This window comes from Furipterus horrens, unplaced genomic scaffold, assembly GCF_987537825.1.
Source record: "Furipterus horrens unplaced genomic scaffold, mFurHor1.1.pri manual_scaffold_6, whole genome shotgun sequence".
Lineage (NCBI taxonomy): Eukaryota > Metazoa > Chordata > Mammalia > Chiroptera > Furipteridae > Furipterus > Furipterus horrens.
The window spans coordinates 6840963-6857947 of record NW_028327176.1 but is presented as its reverse complement, the minus strand read 5'-3'; the positions used below and the strand labels follow the sequence as shown (position 1 = coordinate 6857947).

The 16985-nt window shown below is 46.8% G+C and overlaps 1 protein-coding gene across 1 annotated transcript in view; it reads left to right on the top strand.

Moving 5' to 3' along the window:
• NBAS (NBAS subunit of NRZ tethering complex) overlaps nucleotides 1–16985 on the top strand; it is a 257267-nt gene that overhangs the window by 136459 nt on the left and 103823 nt on the right. Inside the window, exons 34-35 of the mRNA XM_090280933.1 lie at nucleotides 1638–1795; nucleotides 2493–2582. Coding sequence (XP_090137059.1) covers nucleotides 1638–1795; nucleotides 2493–2582 — 248 coding nt within the window. The remainder of the gene's footprint in view (nucleotides 1–1637; nucleotides 1796–2492; nucleotides 2583–16985) is intronic.

Sequence of the window (16985 nt, the reverse complement as noted above, 5' to 3'; positions counted from 1 at the left end):
GAGCACTAACAGTGCGCTGCTTCCCTTCACGATAGTTCGTGGAGGCGTGCGTGTTTTGTGTGTGTGCTGTTAAAGACGGTATTGTGCTGATACTTGCTAGAAACAGGAAGACAGACTTTATTCAGCACTTTTGCAATAGATGTGAAGACTATTGCAATGGGGAGAGCAGTTGAGCTGAACTCTGAATACTGAAAAGACAACTGGGGGTTGATACAGCCGAGGAGCAGAGTGTGGGCGGCAGTGGGTGAAAAAGTACTTTGGGGAGACATCAGGGTTGGTGTGCATCCGTGCTAAACCGACGTAGCACGGTCTGGCCCAAGGCAGGCCTGGGCGATCGGACGTCACGGGTAAGGCCTAAGGACTTGGATCAGGTATGAAAGGTGTTCAGTTGTAGGGGCGAGAGGTTCTCTGTAAACAGACTGCAGGATTCTCGCTAAAATTGGGCTCTGCAGGCTCAGGAGGGACTGGGCCGGGCGCAGGCCTAGGCACACAGGGCTGAGGAGCCGGAGCGCAGCTTTCATAGAAGAGCTGTGTTCTGTGTTATCAATCAAGTGATTTTGGGGCATTAAGTTCAATGCAGTTGTGGTTTTCTGGAAAAATCTTGTATTTCTTTAAAATTGTTTATTTAGAGAGTTTTGTAATAATTTTATTCCTGTGAATGGTGGTACCTGGATTAATTTTTACTTATATTTAGAGAAATTATTTTAGACTGAGGCCTTTGGACTTAGGGAAAAACCCCACCTTCAAAGTGGAACGCCTTAGAATAAGAATGAAGAGTACAGCCAAATCTCGGTTCTCAGGTGTCCCCCATCCTGACTGTTTCGGTTCTTGACCAACGTGTTCACGGAAAAAAGTGTCTCGGTTGTCAAACAAAGAACAGAACGTCGGTTCTCAACACGACAACCTTTTCATGCTGATACCTGTCTGATCAGTCATGTGACTCAGGCGACAAACAAAGGAGATTCGGGTTTCAAACAGATTGCTTCTTGAACAGCCTTCCTGGATGAATTAAGTTTGAGAACCAAGGTTCCACTGTATGTTTTAAGCATTCACAGTGCAAAATTCTGTAGGAAAAAGACTTGCTGTGGTCAGGGCTGCCTGCATTCTTGGCGCGTCCCTTGTAGTGCTGGGTAGAATAATGTCTCTTTTTCTAGCACTTTGCAGTTAACAGCATCTTTTAAATACCAGTGTTAGTGAATCCTTTCAACAACCCAACCAGTAAGGCGTTATTGTTATTGTCTCTTCATAGTGGGAAAGGACGTGTGTTACTGGGAACTTTGTCGGGCTCACTCAGGTGTGCGTAGCAGCTTTGGGCCGAAGCCCTAAGTTTTCTGAATTCAGACACATCCAGCTTTTTACTCCACATCAAACAAAGCTCAGTGGATTATTTGTAGTCCTTGTCAGGTAATCTAAAATGCAACAGAGTTGATCAGAAACACTTGTCTGGATAAACCAACGTAATATTTCTTTTCTACCGTAGATCCTTACATGTTTCTGGTTATATAAAATTATGCCTTGCTAATGACTATGGTTTTGCTTTGGTAACACGAAATCTGAGCGGAAAACCATGAAATTCCCATGTTAGATTGGATATTGTTAATTTTTTTTTTTTTTTTTTTTTTTGGTCAACTTTGCAGGTTATTCTAAAAGTTGGGATGTCTGTAGCCAGTTGGGACAATCGGAAGGCTACCAGGACCTGGCCGCTCGCCAGGAGCTCATGGCTTTTGCCCTGACACATTGCCCGCCCAGCAGCATTGAGCCGCTCTTGGCAGCTAGCAGGTCTCTGCAGACAGAAGTAAGTGCTCCCGATCCAGTAAAGCTGAACCGGTGAAGTGCATTTTGTTGGGTGTGTGGATCTAAGATGTGTGGTCATTTAAAGAAATAATAGAAGAAATTTAATTCATGAGAGAAAAATATATTATAACTCATGAGAAAAGGAATTTGAACATCTTAGGATATAAAATAGTACTTTTCGCTGTATTGTAGTAATGGGGAAAGAATTCAAAGCAGATACGAGAGAAATAGAAAGCACTACTAGGAAATAAATTATTGACTGTAATGGAAAATTCAGTGTTGTCGAGAATAAAACATAAAAGAAACAGCCATGCAAAATATACTCAAAATAAATTAAAACCAGCGGTGCTGCTGTCCCTCCGCGGCCCGGGCTTTGGGTGAGGAGATGCTTCGTTTTCTACAATTCACAGGCGAGACGGGAAACAGTGTTACATACAGAGAAAGGTTCTGGGTTTGCACTTGCGTGTCCTGCCCACTGATTGCGTCTCTGTCAGCTTGCTCACAGCTGGGTCCCGCTCTGACGCAGTCACACGCGTGTGGAGCTGTTCCTGAAGCCCTCGGGTCCCGTTGCCCAAATTGTGCATGAGGATAGTCAGGCTTTTCTCCAAAGAGGACTTTCAAGTGTCCAGCCTACATTGTGAAAGAGAGGCAAGCTTAAAAACGCAGTTTCTTTCTGATGTGTCATGTTCTGCTTTCAGATCCTTTATCAAAGAGTGAACTTCCAGATCCATCGGGAAGGAGGAGAGAGGGTCAGCGTCGCGCCGGCCCTTAGTAAAGCGGGCCAGGAGGTGAGCTCGTGCGCGGGGCGGGGGTGTCGGAGGGGCCGCTGTGAGTGGGGTGAAGCGGGAGCTGCCTGACCTGGCGTGGGAGGGGGTGTGTGTGTGGGTGTGTGTGTGCACGCGTGCGCAGGCGTGTGCGTGTTTCTTTTTCTCTGCGTTTGTAGAGACTTTTTCCTTTGAACTTTTTGCGTGTGTGAAATATGCCGTGTAGTTCTTTGTTGTCACTGCTGTACAGAAATTAATTGCCTTGTGCACATGTGACAGTTTATCCCTCTAATGTTGACGTTAGTGTTCGGTTTTAGCTTCTCAGGACGCTGCTGCGTCATCATTCAGTCCATGTCCCCAGTGCACACGGGCCTGCCTGCCTTCTGGCATCTACCCATAAGCCCCGGAAGTGTGTGTTTTCAGCTCTGTGTATGGCCTGTGTTTAGGAGCTGGCAGATGTTCCCAACTTCCAAGGTTTATTAGAAGACCTCCTTTTAATGAGATCTTCTTGGTTTCAAGTCTCGCATCTTTTGTGCCTCTGTTCCTTTCCTCCTCGTCCGGCCACATCCTTCATTTTATCTCTCTTCGCCTCTTCTGTCTTCCCGCTTTGCAGACACGTTGGGTCCCAGTCACACTGAATTGCCACCGCCCTCCGAGGAGACCCCTTCACGTCTTTGGTGTTAGAGTTTTCTCCTGCCAGCACTGTCCTCCTCTTGCGCTCTGGCCATCGCATCTGAAATATTGTTTCCCTTGTCCAGTTTTCGTGAGTCCTCTAAAGGCTCCCTCTTCTTCAGGCCCCAGATGCCCTCACGTCACTGTGTCAGCGTGGGAGTGGGGTGTCTTGTGTTGTGTGGTGACTGGAAGTGTGTCCTTGATCTTGTGTTCTCTCACAGACTACTTCCACGTACTGAATGCCTAGGAAACGTTTGATGAAGCTCAGTTGGAAACTCCCACTGCGTAAAAGTGCTCTGTGGTAAAAATGAACTAGAAAGTAGGTTTTAGCCTGAAAGTAAAAGGAATTTCCTGTTTCACTCACCTGTATGTGGTGAGGCGCCCGAGCTCCTGCTACGTTTGGCTGTTGAAAGGAGTGTACCGTTTCTCTGTTGAGACTAGAACTGCAAAGTGTGTCTGCCGTGTTCGGCTCCTTAGCTTATTCTGAATCCCTGTCCTTCTTCATAAAATCCATCAAAAGCCTTGGTGACTTTTGGGTTCCCTATTTCCTGCTCCTTCAATGAATTAGAACGCGCCGGCCTGAGCACTTGGTGGCTTCTTTGGAGTAGGACAGGCTGGGTCACCACACGTGGGCAAGTGCTGTGGCGTTAGGATCTTTAAGACCCACAGTCCCTGACATGTTCTGCTTGGCGAGGAGAGGGAATTTTTTCAAAAGGATGGCCTCGTCCTCGCTTTTTTAGCTCCTTCCTTAAAAGCTTTCCATCTTCCTTTGTCCTCTTTCAGCAAGTTGTAACAGATCTCGATCTCGATCTCCTGAAGTGCTAATCCCAACCTCAACAAACACATTATGGCCTTGATTCATGAAGCACATTTCAGAATATTAAAGCTACTATTATTAGATTAAAATATATAGTGCCTAGCTGAAAGATGCTCTTGTTCCACATTAACAGATATAATAACCACATTAAATTACAACTCATAAATGAGAGCTGACTGTATGTGTAATCTGCTTAATGCTCAAGACTTTCATTACTAAGTTGTGAAAATAATGATTTTTATTTATACATCTCAGCAAAGCAAAGATATAATTGCTATGCAGTAGGTAGCATTTGCATTATTGCAAGTATGACCTACAAGGGTGAAGATACTGGCTCTTGTCCCTGTGAACAAGATATTTGTTTATAAATAGAACAAAATGCATTGTGAAAAACTACCAAAATTACAGTTTTCCAGTTTCTTATTAATGTTGGTTATTATGTTTTCTAGATGTAACAGTATTCTACCACTTAGATTATATTAACATTTTGTTTAGCTAGTATTAGTTGTATCCCTTAGCCAGTGGTGTTTTCCCCGGATAAATCTAATTAGAGTTGGAAATGGATATGTACAAGGTTCCCATTAAAAAATCATTTTCACTGTGGGAAAACTTGTTATGAACATGTTAAGTGGCTACAGATTTATACAAGTGGACTAATTAATGTTTAGAACTGGGGCATGGACTTAGCAAAGAGCTATCCTATTTTGAATTTAGATAAGGATCGATTAGGAATATTTAGATAAAAGTGAGCAAAATGGCAGTTGTAGTTCAACATCACGGACAAGCCTTTCTTTTCCCATTCACCAGTCGATGGGTATTTGGTTTATTTCCACTTCTGAGCGATTGTGACTAATGCTGCCATGAATATTGCTGTACAGGTCTGTGAGAAACGCTCCCAATAAAACACCGGGACACAGGACTTCAGCAGCAAAGCGAGATATTTATTCATGATTCTGCAGGAACAAGCGCCCAGCCAGAGACAGGCGCGCCAAAGCAAAAAAATGCAAACTGGTTTTATCCTAACGCGAGTTGTCCCTCCCTCGTTTCTCCATTAACTGGGTGCTCCAGAGTTTGCAACCTAGCGCGATTGTCTAAGGGTGATAGGTCTGTCTCAAAGTCAAAGAGGTGCTCATCCGTGAGATGCTCTTCGCCGACGACGCAGCTTTGACATCACACTCCGAAGAGGGACTCCAGCAACTAGTCACTTGCCTTTCCCACGCATGCAAGGAGTTCGGACTAGCCATCAGCCTGACGAAGACGAATGTTATGGCTCAAGGCACGGGGACTCCCCCATGCATCACCATCGACGGATACACCCTGGAGGTTGTCAACGACTTCACTTACCTCGGGTCCACCATCTCGAGCTCTCTGTCAGTCGACTTGGAGGTCAACCGGAGAATCGCCAGGGCAGCCACAGTTATGGCCAAACTGAACCGGCGAGCGTGGAACAATTCCAGCCTCACTGAGAAAACCAGACTGCGCATCTACCAAGCCTGCGTACTCAGCACTCTCCTCTATGGCAGCGAGACGTGGACCACCTACGCAAGGCACGAAAGGAAACTCAACAGCTTCCACATGAGGTGCCTGCGATGCGTCCTGCATGTCGCCTGGCAGGATAAGGTCCCCAACACCGAGGTGCTGAAGCGAGCCAGTATGAGCAGTTTGCATGCAGTTCTTAGCGAGAGACGCCTCAGGTGGCTCGGCCATGTCCAAAGAATGGATGCCGGCCGTATCCCCAAAGACCTCCTCTACGGCGAGCTAGCAGAAGGCCAGAGGATGACAGGGCGCCCAAAACTGCGGTTCAAAGACATCTGCAAAAAGGACATGACACAATGCTCCATCAATCTCAACACATGGGAAGTTCAAGCAGACGACCGCCTAGCCTGGAGGCTCGCGGTCAGGCAAGGTACGTCACGAGCAGAGGCTGCGCGCCACGAGGAGGCGGCCCAGAAAAGATCGAGGCGGAAGCAGCGTCAACAGCAGCAACAACAGCCATCTGCCTTCACCTGTACCAAGTGCGGCAGGGATTGTCACTCCCGAGTCGGACTGCACAGCCATTCTCGGTGGTGCAGATAGACTCTCAGGAAGCTACGCCATCGTCTCTCGAGATGGACGGCTGCCGACGACGGCGATAGGTCTGTCTCTAGCTCTCCCTTGAAGACTCCCTAACGTGTTTGCTGAGCTGTCCAGTTGTATTTCCCATTTCCCTGTGTTTGGTGGTGAATATCTTCCCCCCTTTGTTCTCAGAAACAGTCGTGGTGAGCTGTGGAATGTCATTTCCTGACTTGTGTACTTCCCTTCTTTCTTTCTTTGACTGTTGACTCCAAGGCCGACCCCTGCTTCATGATTCAGTTTCAGTTGGCCTTAGCTGTTAATCATTTCCTCCTGGTTTGGGAGTCACGAGCTTCCTCGTTCCCTACAGGTCTTAGTATGGAAATATCGCACATTCTGATTTCTGGTCTGCGTTTGTAGGAGCCGAAGTGCCGCAGGGCTTTCTGTTTCCCACCAGGAAGCACTCAAGGTCCAGTTTCTCCACACCCTCCCCCCACTTGCTGTGGAGGGGCTTTATGATTCAAGTCACTTTTATGGATGTGTGTGGCAACTCGTGGTCATTTTGCTGTGCATTTTCCAAATAGTTCATGGCAGTGAGCATCTTTTCATGTGCTTATTTGTCGCTCCTGTTACCTTCCTTGGTGAAATGGCCATAAGTATTTTGCGCATTTTGTAACTGGGTTATTTGTTCTTATTACTGAGCTGGGAGAGATTTTTAAATTCTGGATACAAATCCTTTATCAGATGTAGGAACTGAAAATATATTTCTCTCAGTGTTTGACCTTTTTACTTTCTTAACGGTGACTTCTGAAGCGCGGGTTTTTAAAGTTGCTGAAGTGCAGGGTATCAATACATTTGATTGCTTCTGCCTTTGGTGTCGCATCTGAGACAACTGTGCCTCACTCAAGTTGGAAGATTTCCTCCTGAGCTTTCATTCTAAGGGTTTATAGCTTGGTCTTTTGTATTACTGATAAATGAGTAACAGGAAGAAGCCACTTTTTATATGAAATAAGGATAGACTTGGAGACTATCCACATACAAAAAAGTGTATTTAGAACTTTACCTCATACCACACATGGAAATGAACTTACTAGGACCATATTTGTTCTGTTTTCTTTTGTGTTTCACAACAGCTTGGTCCTTCTTAAAGGGTTTTACGTCTCATGTTTGGTATGCACTAACACAAGGTAATAGTTTGAAGTTTTAAATGAACTGATTTCACCTGGAGCGGATTTGGGTTATAATTACTGCGTTACTCTTTTTTCCGTGTCTGTTGGGCATTTTGGTCAGAAGGCCCATTTGGAGTCGTCACACCCGGGGTAAGTTTTTCTCCGGAGACCCCGTGCAGATTCTGTACTTCCGTGGTTTCCGTCCCCTGCGCCCTTGGTGCTCCCGTGCGGAGCCCTGTGCTGGGGTGGCTTCTCTCAGGGGACCCTTCTCCCTTGCACTGTCGAGGGCGTGAGAAGCCCAGACCGGGAGCCAGTGAGGGCTGTGGCCCCGTTCCTCTGGGCCCTGCCTTTGTTTCCTGCCTCTGTAGCCGCAGTTAGTGATGTAAATACACAGCCCCGGGCCGGGAGCCTGTGGGGGTCCTCCCTCTGCCCGGGGTCCTGTGGGTACGACTTCTCAGAAACGGGGCGTCTGGCAACTGCTGGCAGCCTCTGAATGTTGGATTCTGCTGAGTTTGAGTGTCTTCTGACTCCCTTTTCCCATTAGCCTGAGTATTTTGGAGCACCCTGAGCGTACTGACACATGAATTCATGGCTCCATCCTGACTACAACTTGTAATGCTTTCTTCAATTACAAAAGTAGTGCAAATAAGGTTTTATTTTAACAACCCATTTAAGGGAAACAGGGTTCAGATAGTTAACATTATCTGCGATATTTACTTTTTAATTTTTTTTATCCTCATTTTTGTGGATACACTTATTGATTTTAGAGAGAGGGGAAGGGAGGATTAGAGAGAGGGAGAAAAACATCCATGTGGGAGAGAAACATCGATTGGTTGCCTCTTGCATGCGCCCCAACTGGGGATTGAACCCCACAACGTACACCTGTGCTTTGACCAGGAATTAAACCTGCATCCTTTCAATTTATGGGACAGCGGCCAACCCACTGAACCACATTGGCCGGGGCTATTTTATTCCTTAAAAGCTTAAAAATAAATAAATAAAGGAAGAGGTGTGAAACATCTGTAATAAAATATTAATGTTTGTATTTGTTAACTTTTGATAATAAGTACATGGAAATTTGTTATAATTTTCGTCTTTCTGCTTTTAAAAATATACAAATAATTTAATTAACAATACATTAGTATATAAGTTCTCCTTCTCTCTCAGTTCTTTCTCTCCACTCATTCCATGAATCTCACTGCCCAGAGGCAAACATTTCTAAGTTTATATATATATATATTTTTTCCAGACTTTTTCTGAGTGTAGACAGATTTCCTGTACAGCTCTTCTCTATAATTACTATTTTGATTTTTAAACTAAAATGCGTTCATACCGCATATGTTCCTCTGAAGCTTGCTTTTTCCATGTAATGTTATGTGTCATGGACACTGGCTCTTCCTGTTATGTACAGATCATTTATACAGCGGTCATTGATGCGCGTACCATGTTTTAGGTCTACTTTCCTTTGTTTTGGGGCATTTTGACTGTGGTAGAGATTTTCTCTACATTAGACTGAACTTCCCCGAGCATTTTATGTGTATGACTTTGCACACTCATGCTAGCGTTGTCCTGGGTTAAAGAGGTAGGAATGGGCTCCCGAGATAGGTAATTTCCGTGTGTGTGTGTGTGTGTGTGTGTGTGTGTGGTTTATCCTCCGTGAGTGTGTTAAGTCCTGACTTTGCCTCGTTTATGTGCTGTGATGTCTGCACCTCAGTGGGAACACAGTGGGTCCTCATGTGTTTTGTTACTTATTTTTTGACAGCACTGCCTGGCGGGTGTTCTCTGGGGGAGGCAGCGGCGATCTGTGTGAGCACTCGGTGCCAGCCCAGTTCAGAGCACCCGGGTACACACTCAGTCCGTGGGCGGCGTCTCCTCTCAGGGGGATCCAACGCGAGGGGCACGCGCTCTGTCGTTGGCCTGCCTGTTGGGGAACATGCTTGCTTAGTTGATGATGGTGAATGTGATCACATTTTCATTGGGTTGCAAATCTACATCACAGATTAACACTCTTCACAAAGGTTTAAATTCTCTCTCTCTTTTTTTTTTTCAACACCACGAATGGAATTCCAGGTTTTCTTTTCATTTATTTTGCCCTTCCGTCACAGGGCCCATTCATTTCTAATATAGTTGTGTTGTTTTCTTTAAGTTTTAAAATAACTCAGTAATGAGAAGTACACTTTTTACCTTTTATTTAGCTTTGCTATTTAAATCCACGTGCAAAGGGTGTTTTCCAAAACCAATGCACTCAAGTCGTTTGTCTTAGTTACCGTGCAGTCTGTGGGGTTCAACAGGTGCCTTTTACTTTGAAGGCGGCCTCGTGACGTGACCCCTTACCCTGTGGGGTCTCATATGAACTGCGCCGAGGGACATCCTGTATGTCCTCGCTTTACGCTGAGCAGTGGCCACGTCTCTGTATGCTCTTGTCTTTTCCCCACTCCCCATGAGGCTTTCCCTCCCGCTCTTTGACCAGACCAGCTCGTGTATGGGTCACCAGTGTGCCCTTGTTTCCGAATCTGTGGGTCAGATGTAAGTGTGTCTCATCTGACCTACCCATCAGTAACATTGGCTAAGACTCATTTCAGGGACAGCCCATGCGTCTGTTTGTACATCGCTCACTGGCCACTTACTCTCATTGACTTTGCTGGTCCTTCCTCATCTCGCGAAGTAAATCTTAGATACCCCAGGTCTCTGGACACTCATTCCCTCGTCGGTCTCACCCACTGTCATGACTTAATGATCAGCTCTGTGCCGGTGATCGCCTGCTTTGTAGCTCTGGCTCTCACCTCCTGAGTCCTGGACACGTGTGTACGGCTGCTGACCTGATATCCGCACACGTTTCTTACAGATACCCGATCTCAGAATGTTAGGGTTGAACCACCGGTCCTTCTGTGGTCTCTCCTGGTCGGGGAGGGGCAGCTCCTGTCCCAGGCACCCCTGCTTCCTCTCCTCCTCCTGCATCGCACGTCCAGTCTGCTGAGAAGGCTTTGGGCTCCACCTTCCCAGTGGACTTGGAACTAGACCCAGTCTTACCATCGTCTCTGCCACCACTCTGGTCTAAAGGACCAGCGTGTCTCACCGGAAGTTCAGCAGCGTGTCTTCTATGTCTCCCTGCTTCTGTGCTTCCCTTGCTGTGTAGTCTGCTCAACAGGGCAGCCAGAGGCCTTACCAAAGGTCGGATCATCACATTTCTCAGAGGAAAGGCTAAGTTTTCAGTCTCTTGCAAGGACCTCCGTGATCGGTCTTGCCTACTACTTGTTTGACGTTGTCTCCTCTCCCAGCCTGCCACTGTCCTCCCCCACCTCCCCACACACATCCCCTTTGTCAGCAGGCTCTGGTTGTCTTGACCTTCTTGCCATTTCTAGAAGCATTCTCAACACCTTCCGCGTCTGTGTTCCACCTGGAATGTTCTCTCAAATATCCAGATGACTTGTCCTCTCCCTTCAGGTCTTGGCTCAAATATCCCCTCATTGAGAGCTTCCCTGGTTCCTGTATACACAATTATAGCTCCCTCTGCTAACCCCAGCCATATGCCACTTTTTATTTTCCTCCCAGACTCTGTCATTAATCTGAAACACTGCTCTGACATGCTTTATAGTTATTTACTGCTGGCTTCTCTTAGAACGTAAGCTCTTTGGGGCAGGAACCATGTTTTATTCCCTGCTCGATTTTCAGTATCTAGAACAGTGTCATTTTTTGTTTGATGTCACAAATATTGGTTGAAGAATCAATGAATAAAGTAAATGAGGAAGATAAGATGTGGATATGATGGGTGAGGATAAATTCTGTTACTACATGGGGTGGCTCTGATTTGATAAGTTCTCAGTTTATTGGTGAAATGAGGCAGGTTGCCTGATTTGCCTTTCCTTCCTAATGTATTAGGATTTCCTTGAGAGCAGGGAACATGTCTTTTAAAAAAATTGTTAATTATTTTTAGAGAGAGGGAAAGGGAGGAAAAAGAGAGAGAGAGAAACATCAATGTGTGGTTGCCTCTCGCGTGCTCCCAGCTGGGGACCTGGCTTGCAACCCAGGCCTGTGCCCTGCCCGGGAATCGAACCAGCAGCCCTTTGGCTTGCAGGCCAGTGCTCAGTCCTATGAGCCACACCAGCCAGGGCCAGATCAGGGAACATGTCTTAATCGTCATGGTAACCTTGTTGCCTAGTGCTGAGTCTTAAACATTGTACATGTGCCAGAGATGTGTGTTGAGTAAACTTATTTTGTGGCTGTTAGCTGCGATATCTCAGAAACCTGCATTTTAAAAGATGGCCCAGATAAGAGTTCTTGAAAAAGACCAGGTATTTACAGCTTAAAAGTACAAGGACAGCAATGCAATCCCCTAGGAAGACTTTGGTTTCATAAAGCCAATTACTTACAAGCCTTTTGAGATAAATAGGGGAGGTCTGGGGAAGGTGAAAGGACTTGGCAGGCTTTGAACTGTTTCTGGAGCCCCACGTTGGGCCCTGAAAGGACTTCATTTGTAAAACAAGGACAGTTGCTGTTAATACCACAAGAATTAGGTTGTCACCCAAATGTCTTCAAAGGACTGGCAAATCCATCCACCAATTTTTGGAAAGTTTCTTTCCACCTGGGTACCTTTGGCTTTCCTCTCAGGCTCTGTGGTGGAGGAGGGGCTCCAAGGCTGCAGCTGGGAATGTAGCACAGTAATTGCAGAGCGATCTAGTTTCCTGGTAACACGGAACTTAGGGTGGTCCCTGAGGGCCAAAAACGCCTGGGTGTATAGAATCTCCGTCCGCTTTTCCCTGGGGATGGCAGCATGGGGCCCGCTGTAAGGTAGTATTAAGATGGATGGTGCCGTCGACTGGCCAGACCTCTCCGTCACCCAGTTTATATTGGGGCCAGGCCATGTTGCACAAGATTAGCCTCTTTTTTTTTGAGGGGCTCCGAGCCAAATTGCTCCCAGTTGGCGAACAGGAGCTTCAAGGGGGCATCCCGAGGCACCGTGGACTGGTTTCCCACTTACGGAGCGTTGGATCTGTACAAGGCGAGAGTTAGGTGTGTCTGCGAGTCTCCGGGTCATTTGGGGCCGTCCTGAGGTATAAACAGGACAGGTACCCAGCCGCCCAGGAGCCCCCTGCGGTACGGGGTGCTTACCCGGTGCTCTGAAGGCGGCTCTGCCCGCTGTCACATGGCCAAGCGCTCTGACGTCGGCCTTGCTCCGCTCAGGCAGGGGGACCTCACTCCACAGTGATAATGAGTGTGGCCCCTGTCGTCCAGTGAGGGCCCCTCGCTTGATGACCCCTGGCCTCAGCCAGCCTCCTGGAGGTCCCTGCGGGCCTTTGTATACAAGGAGTCCCTACAGCCTCCACCCCCCGGTGGAGAGCCTGTCCTATAACTCTGGCCTTTATTTTTGGGGGGGCGGCCAGCAGCCCTGGGCCCGGGGAGACCCGGTAGGGAGAGGGGAGCAGAAGAGCTCCGTTTGGGCCGTCTTCAGTCGTGATCACTTCCCGCCAGACATTTCTGTTTCTGTAAGTACTTGCAAGTAAAGGCTTCCTGTGAACTGTATAGCTGCAGGGGTATGAATGGGGGACGGGGGCTGGGAGTTCTCAGCCATGGGGGCGTGATTTCCCGTGTTAATTTTTGTTTTGTTTTGAGATCATCAGAATCTGAACATGTTTCCAGGGATATTGTGCAGTGGTGGGGGGGGGGGCGGTTGCTGCTTGTGCGTTGGGCTCCAGGAGGCTGTCACCTCCTGAGTTGCTTCAGCCCTCCTACAGGTCTCTGTTTCTCTCCCCGGCTGTGTAATACTGTCAACGCGACCTTGAGGACTTGGGGGCGCCAGATAACCAGCCTTTATGTCTGTCCCCGGATGAGTCCATCATCGAATTACAGTTGCGTTGGAGTTCCCTACGGGGCTCCTGCAGGTCGTGAGGGACACTCTTGGCACCTCCAAATAATACTTAGTCACCTAAGAATACCCGAAATTTGAGCTGGAGGGAGAAAGTGCCCCTTATCTGTGGAGCTGAATGAGTTCAGGCTCTAATTTTTCCAGTAAAAGGTTTTGTTCAGACTCTCAGAAAGCAATTCCAATTGAGAAGCCAAAATTAAAAACCAGCCACGCGTTTTTCCCTCCTGTCCTGAGGTGTTTCAGCTCTTAGCCTTACCCTGACTTATCTCAGCTCTTAACCTTTAAGTTCCACCTCGAGGATTTGTTTTTAAAACAGCTCAGATAAGGTCAGGGCCTCTCACCTTGAAACAGGGAGGCCCAGAATTCCAAGAAAAACTCACCCAAGTTTACCCGATGCAAAGCGAGGAGCCAGTGGACTACTGTGGGCCCCTGCTGGTACCCAGCGCGGGTCCCGGCCTGCAGGGCGGTCCTGGGTGGGCTTCTCTGGAACCCTGCTGCACCACAGCAAGGAACCGTCAGCGGAAGAAACCTCCGACCAGAGAAGGATGATCAGACAATCTGAGTCACCTCACGGTGCCAGGTATTAGCAGTGATGTCAGATCTCTGGTCTTGAGTTCTGCAAAGAAAGAATTTGGGGCCAAGAAGTCTGTGCAAGAGGAAGTTTATTTAGCGTGCAAAGCAAAAGCACACTCAAAGAGAGGATGCAAGTGGGCTGCTCAGAGAGCTGCCTTGGCCTTTTAGAGAGAAAGTTAGAGACCGAAGAAGCAAGCCTGCTGGGCTGCCCAGGCTGCCTGGACTCAGGGGTGAATGGGAAGCCCCTGCAGACGGGGTCAGGGGGTGAGGCCCCCCGATGAGGTGCCCTCGCCTGCTGCTCCCGACTGCCAGTCTCTAGGAGAGAGAAAGCCAAGATGTGCCTCTGAGGGAAGAAGGGTAGGAAGTGCAGGTGTGCTCTGGGGGGAGTGTGCCCGGGGCCCTTGCTGGAGGGGTTTTATCTGCTTTCTAAAGGTAGGGATTTTAGGGGCCGTCCCCGGGAAGGAGCTCAATAGAATATTCGTCAGCTTTCCATGTGCTGATTCTTCAAAATGAGCTTAGGGGTCAGGGCTGACTGATGGGCTGGCACCAGGGCAGGGGGTCGTTGGCAGTTACATCTGGCCCCGAGGGGGTGGGACTTCCTCTGGTTTTGCTGCCTTTCTGGGCCTGATGTTATCTCCACTTTGACCAAAACTGTCTCAGTGGTCGGCAGACCCAAGGCTTTATTCCTAAGATTATCTGATGCTGATCAGAACCTCATTGTCCAGGGGCCTAATGCTTAAGGAAGGAGAAGTCATGCTAGGGAGCGAGAGCCAGGTGAGTTGGGGTGCTGCGTGGGGCCAGTGGGAACTGGCTGTCCGCGTGCCAAGGGATTGCCCTAGCTCCTTCCTGCCCTGCCGCAGGGACATTTAGAAGATACGTCATCCTTCCTTCGTGGGTATGTGCCACCATGAGCTCAGCCGTGGTAGGCAAACGGGTGGCTCAGGAAAGAACCCTTATGTTACCAGACAAACCAGAGAATAGATTATTCACTGGGGTGGCTGGTCAGCAAGAATCGCTTCTGTGAGCTCAGCCTGGCATGTGGAACTGTTCTTGTTCTTGGGGACTCCTGCCTGTTAGGTAAGGTGTCTACTGTAAGGTTTGAAAAACATCCTTAGTGCTTAGTAAGTTCACCTTTGAGCTCTGTAATGCACTTGACATTAATGAGATTTCATGTTAAATTTTATGCCTTAGAGTTGTTGATTCGGTTTTGGGGATCAATCTATTTCTGCTGCTATACACTCTAAATTAATTAGCAGAATGCAACTCTGAATAAAATGTGCCAGCAGCGATCATTTCAGGGTTTTGCCTAACTTCTTTTTTCTTTCTTCATTACATGAAGTTGAAAGAGGACTATTTTCCTCATTAATGCCTCTGGTTACACTATAATCATGGTAGACTGCCCCCAAATTAAATCTCCTCTGGGGTCCAAATGAGTTTTTTATTTTACATCCTCTTTGGCAAGTCTCATTAGAGGATCCCTTACAGAAAATCCTTTTATGACGCATATTCCTGCGCATGTGGATTTCACGTATCTTCTCGAGCAAACTTTTAAGTTGCATATATTTTAAATTTCCTGTCTTGAGCTAGCCTATCCATGTGAACAGAAGTAAAGTTTAGGTTCATTTTATGAAATGGAATAATTGTTTCATAGCCTATGTTTTTTGATCTTTTTCAGTAGAGTTGATTTTTCCTCTGAATGAACTTGTGTTCTTTTGCGGGGCCCTATTTCTTACCATGTTTATATTTTTAGTTCTGCACTTGGATTAGTTGATGACATTCAAATCATTGAGTACACCTTCTCAATTAAGAAGATTCTAAAGATGAACAGGGATTGAATGTGTGACCTGAAATCTTATTTGAATAACATTTAGCTACTGTAAACATGAACATATTAGGCTTGAGAAAATGTATCTTCAAACATTTAAACAGTGCAGTAAAACCTGACTTCTTACACATATTTACAAATACAAATGACACATTAGGGATTTCACACACTCTGAGGATATAGTAATGAATAAACATTGTCCCTGCCCTCGAAAAGCTATTGCCTAGTTGGGAAGGCAAACAGACAAGCCAAAAAAATTATATCAGTATATTATGCTAAGTGCATTAACTACGCCTCTAATGCTGTGAGCGCATAGGAGAAGGTAATACACTGTCTTAACAGGGTTTTACTTACAGCAAAAATATTACATGTCAAGGAAAATATAGATGAATATCTTTGAGACCTTGGAGTAGACAAAGATTTCTTAAACATGATACAAAAATACTAATAAAATGACAAAACTGATAAATTGGACTACTTTAGAATTTAAGAACTTCGGTTAATGAAAAGACACGATTAAGATATTGAAAAGATAATCTTCAGAGTAACAGAAAATATTCACAATCGTATATCTAATATGAGATGGTTATCTAGAACATCTAAAGAATCCTTACACATGAATAAGAGAGACTGGCTACCAACAGAAGAACAGGCAAAAGACACAAATGGACATGTCACGAAATGGGACACTCACAGGGCCAGCAAAAGCCTGGAAAGGTGTTCAGCTTCGTTAGCCGCCGGAGAGACGGACATTAAAGCCACAAAGGGAGTCACTAGTGTTGCTAAAAGGACCAAGGCATGCAGTGCCAGGTATTGGCACGGATGTGCAGAAACCGGAACCCTTGTAATTGCTGGTTAGAGTGTGAACTGGTACAACCGTTCTAGAAAATCTTGGGCACTCTTTCCTAAGTCTGGACGTAGGCGTACTCCCTGTTACAGCAGCTCCACTGCTGGGTACCTGCCCAGAAAGGTGTCTGTTCACTGGGAGGTACCTACCAGCATGCTCCGGGCAGCACGATTGGTGTTAGCTCCAGGCTGGAGGGCAGCGGAATGCTCACAGAAGTTCCGATGTAGTCACACGTTGTAATACTCCGTTACGTTAGCAATGCAGTGGCATTGCACCCACCGCAAGTTGGACAGTATTCATCCACGTGCAAGAATAGGAATGCATTTTTTTGAATGAAAGGCACCAGACATAAAAGAGAACATATTTCTGTTTACCTCAAGCATAAAAATAGGCAAAAGTCATTTATGCCGCGAGAAGTCAGGGCGGTGTCAATCTTGGCGGTGGGCGGTGGGTGTGGCGGTGAGCGCAGAGTGGTATGTGGGGTTCTGGTGTCCTGTGTCTGCGTGTCAGTGCTGGTCATGTGGATCAAGCCGGACACGTCCAGGCACACAGTTTCTAATCGACCTTACACTCCAGTAGACATTTTCTAAGGAAAGTTCTCTCAGCCTG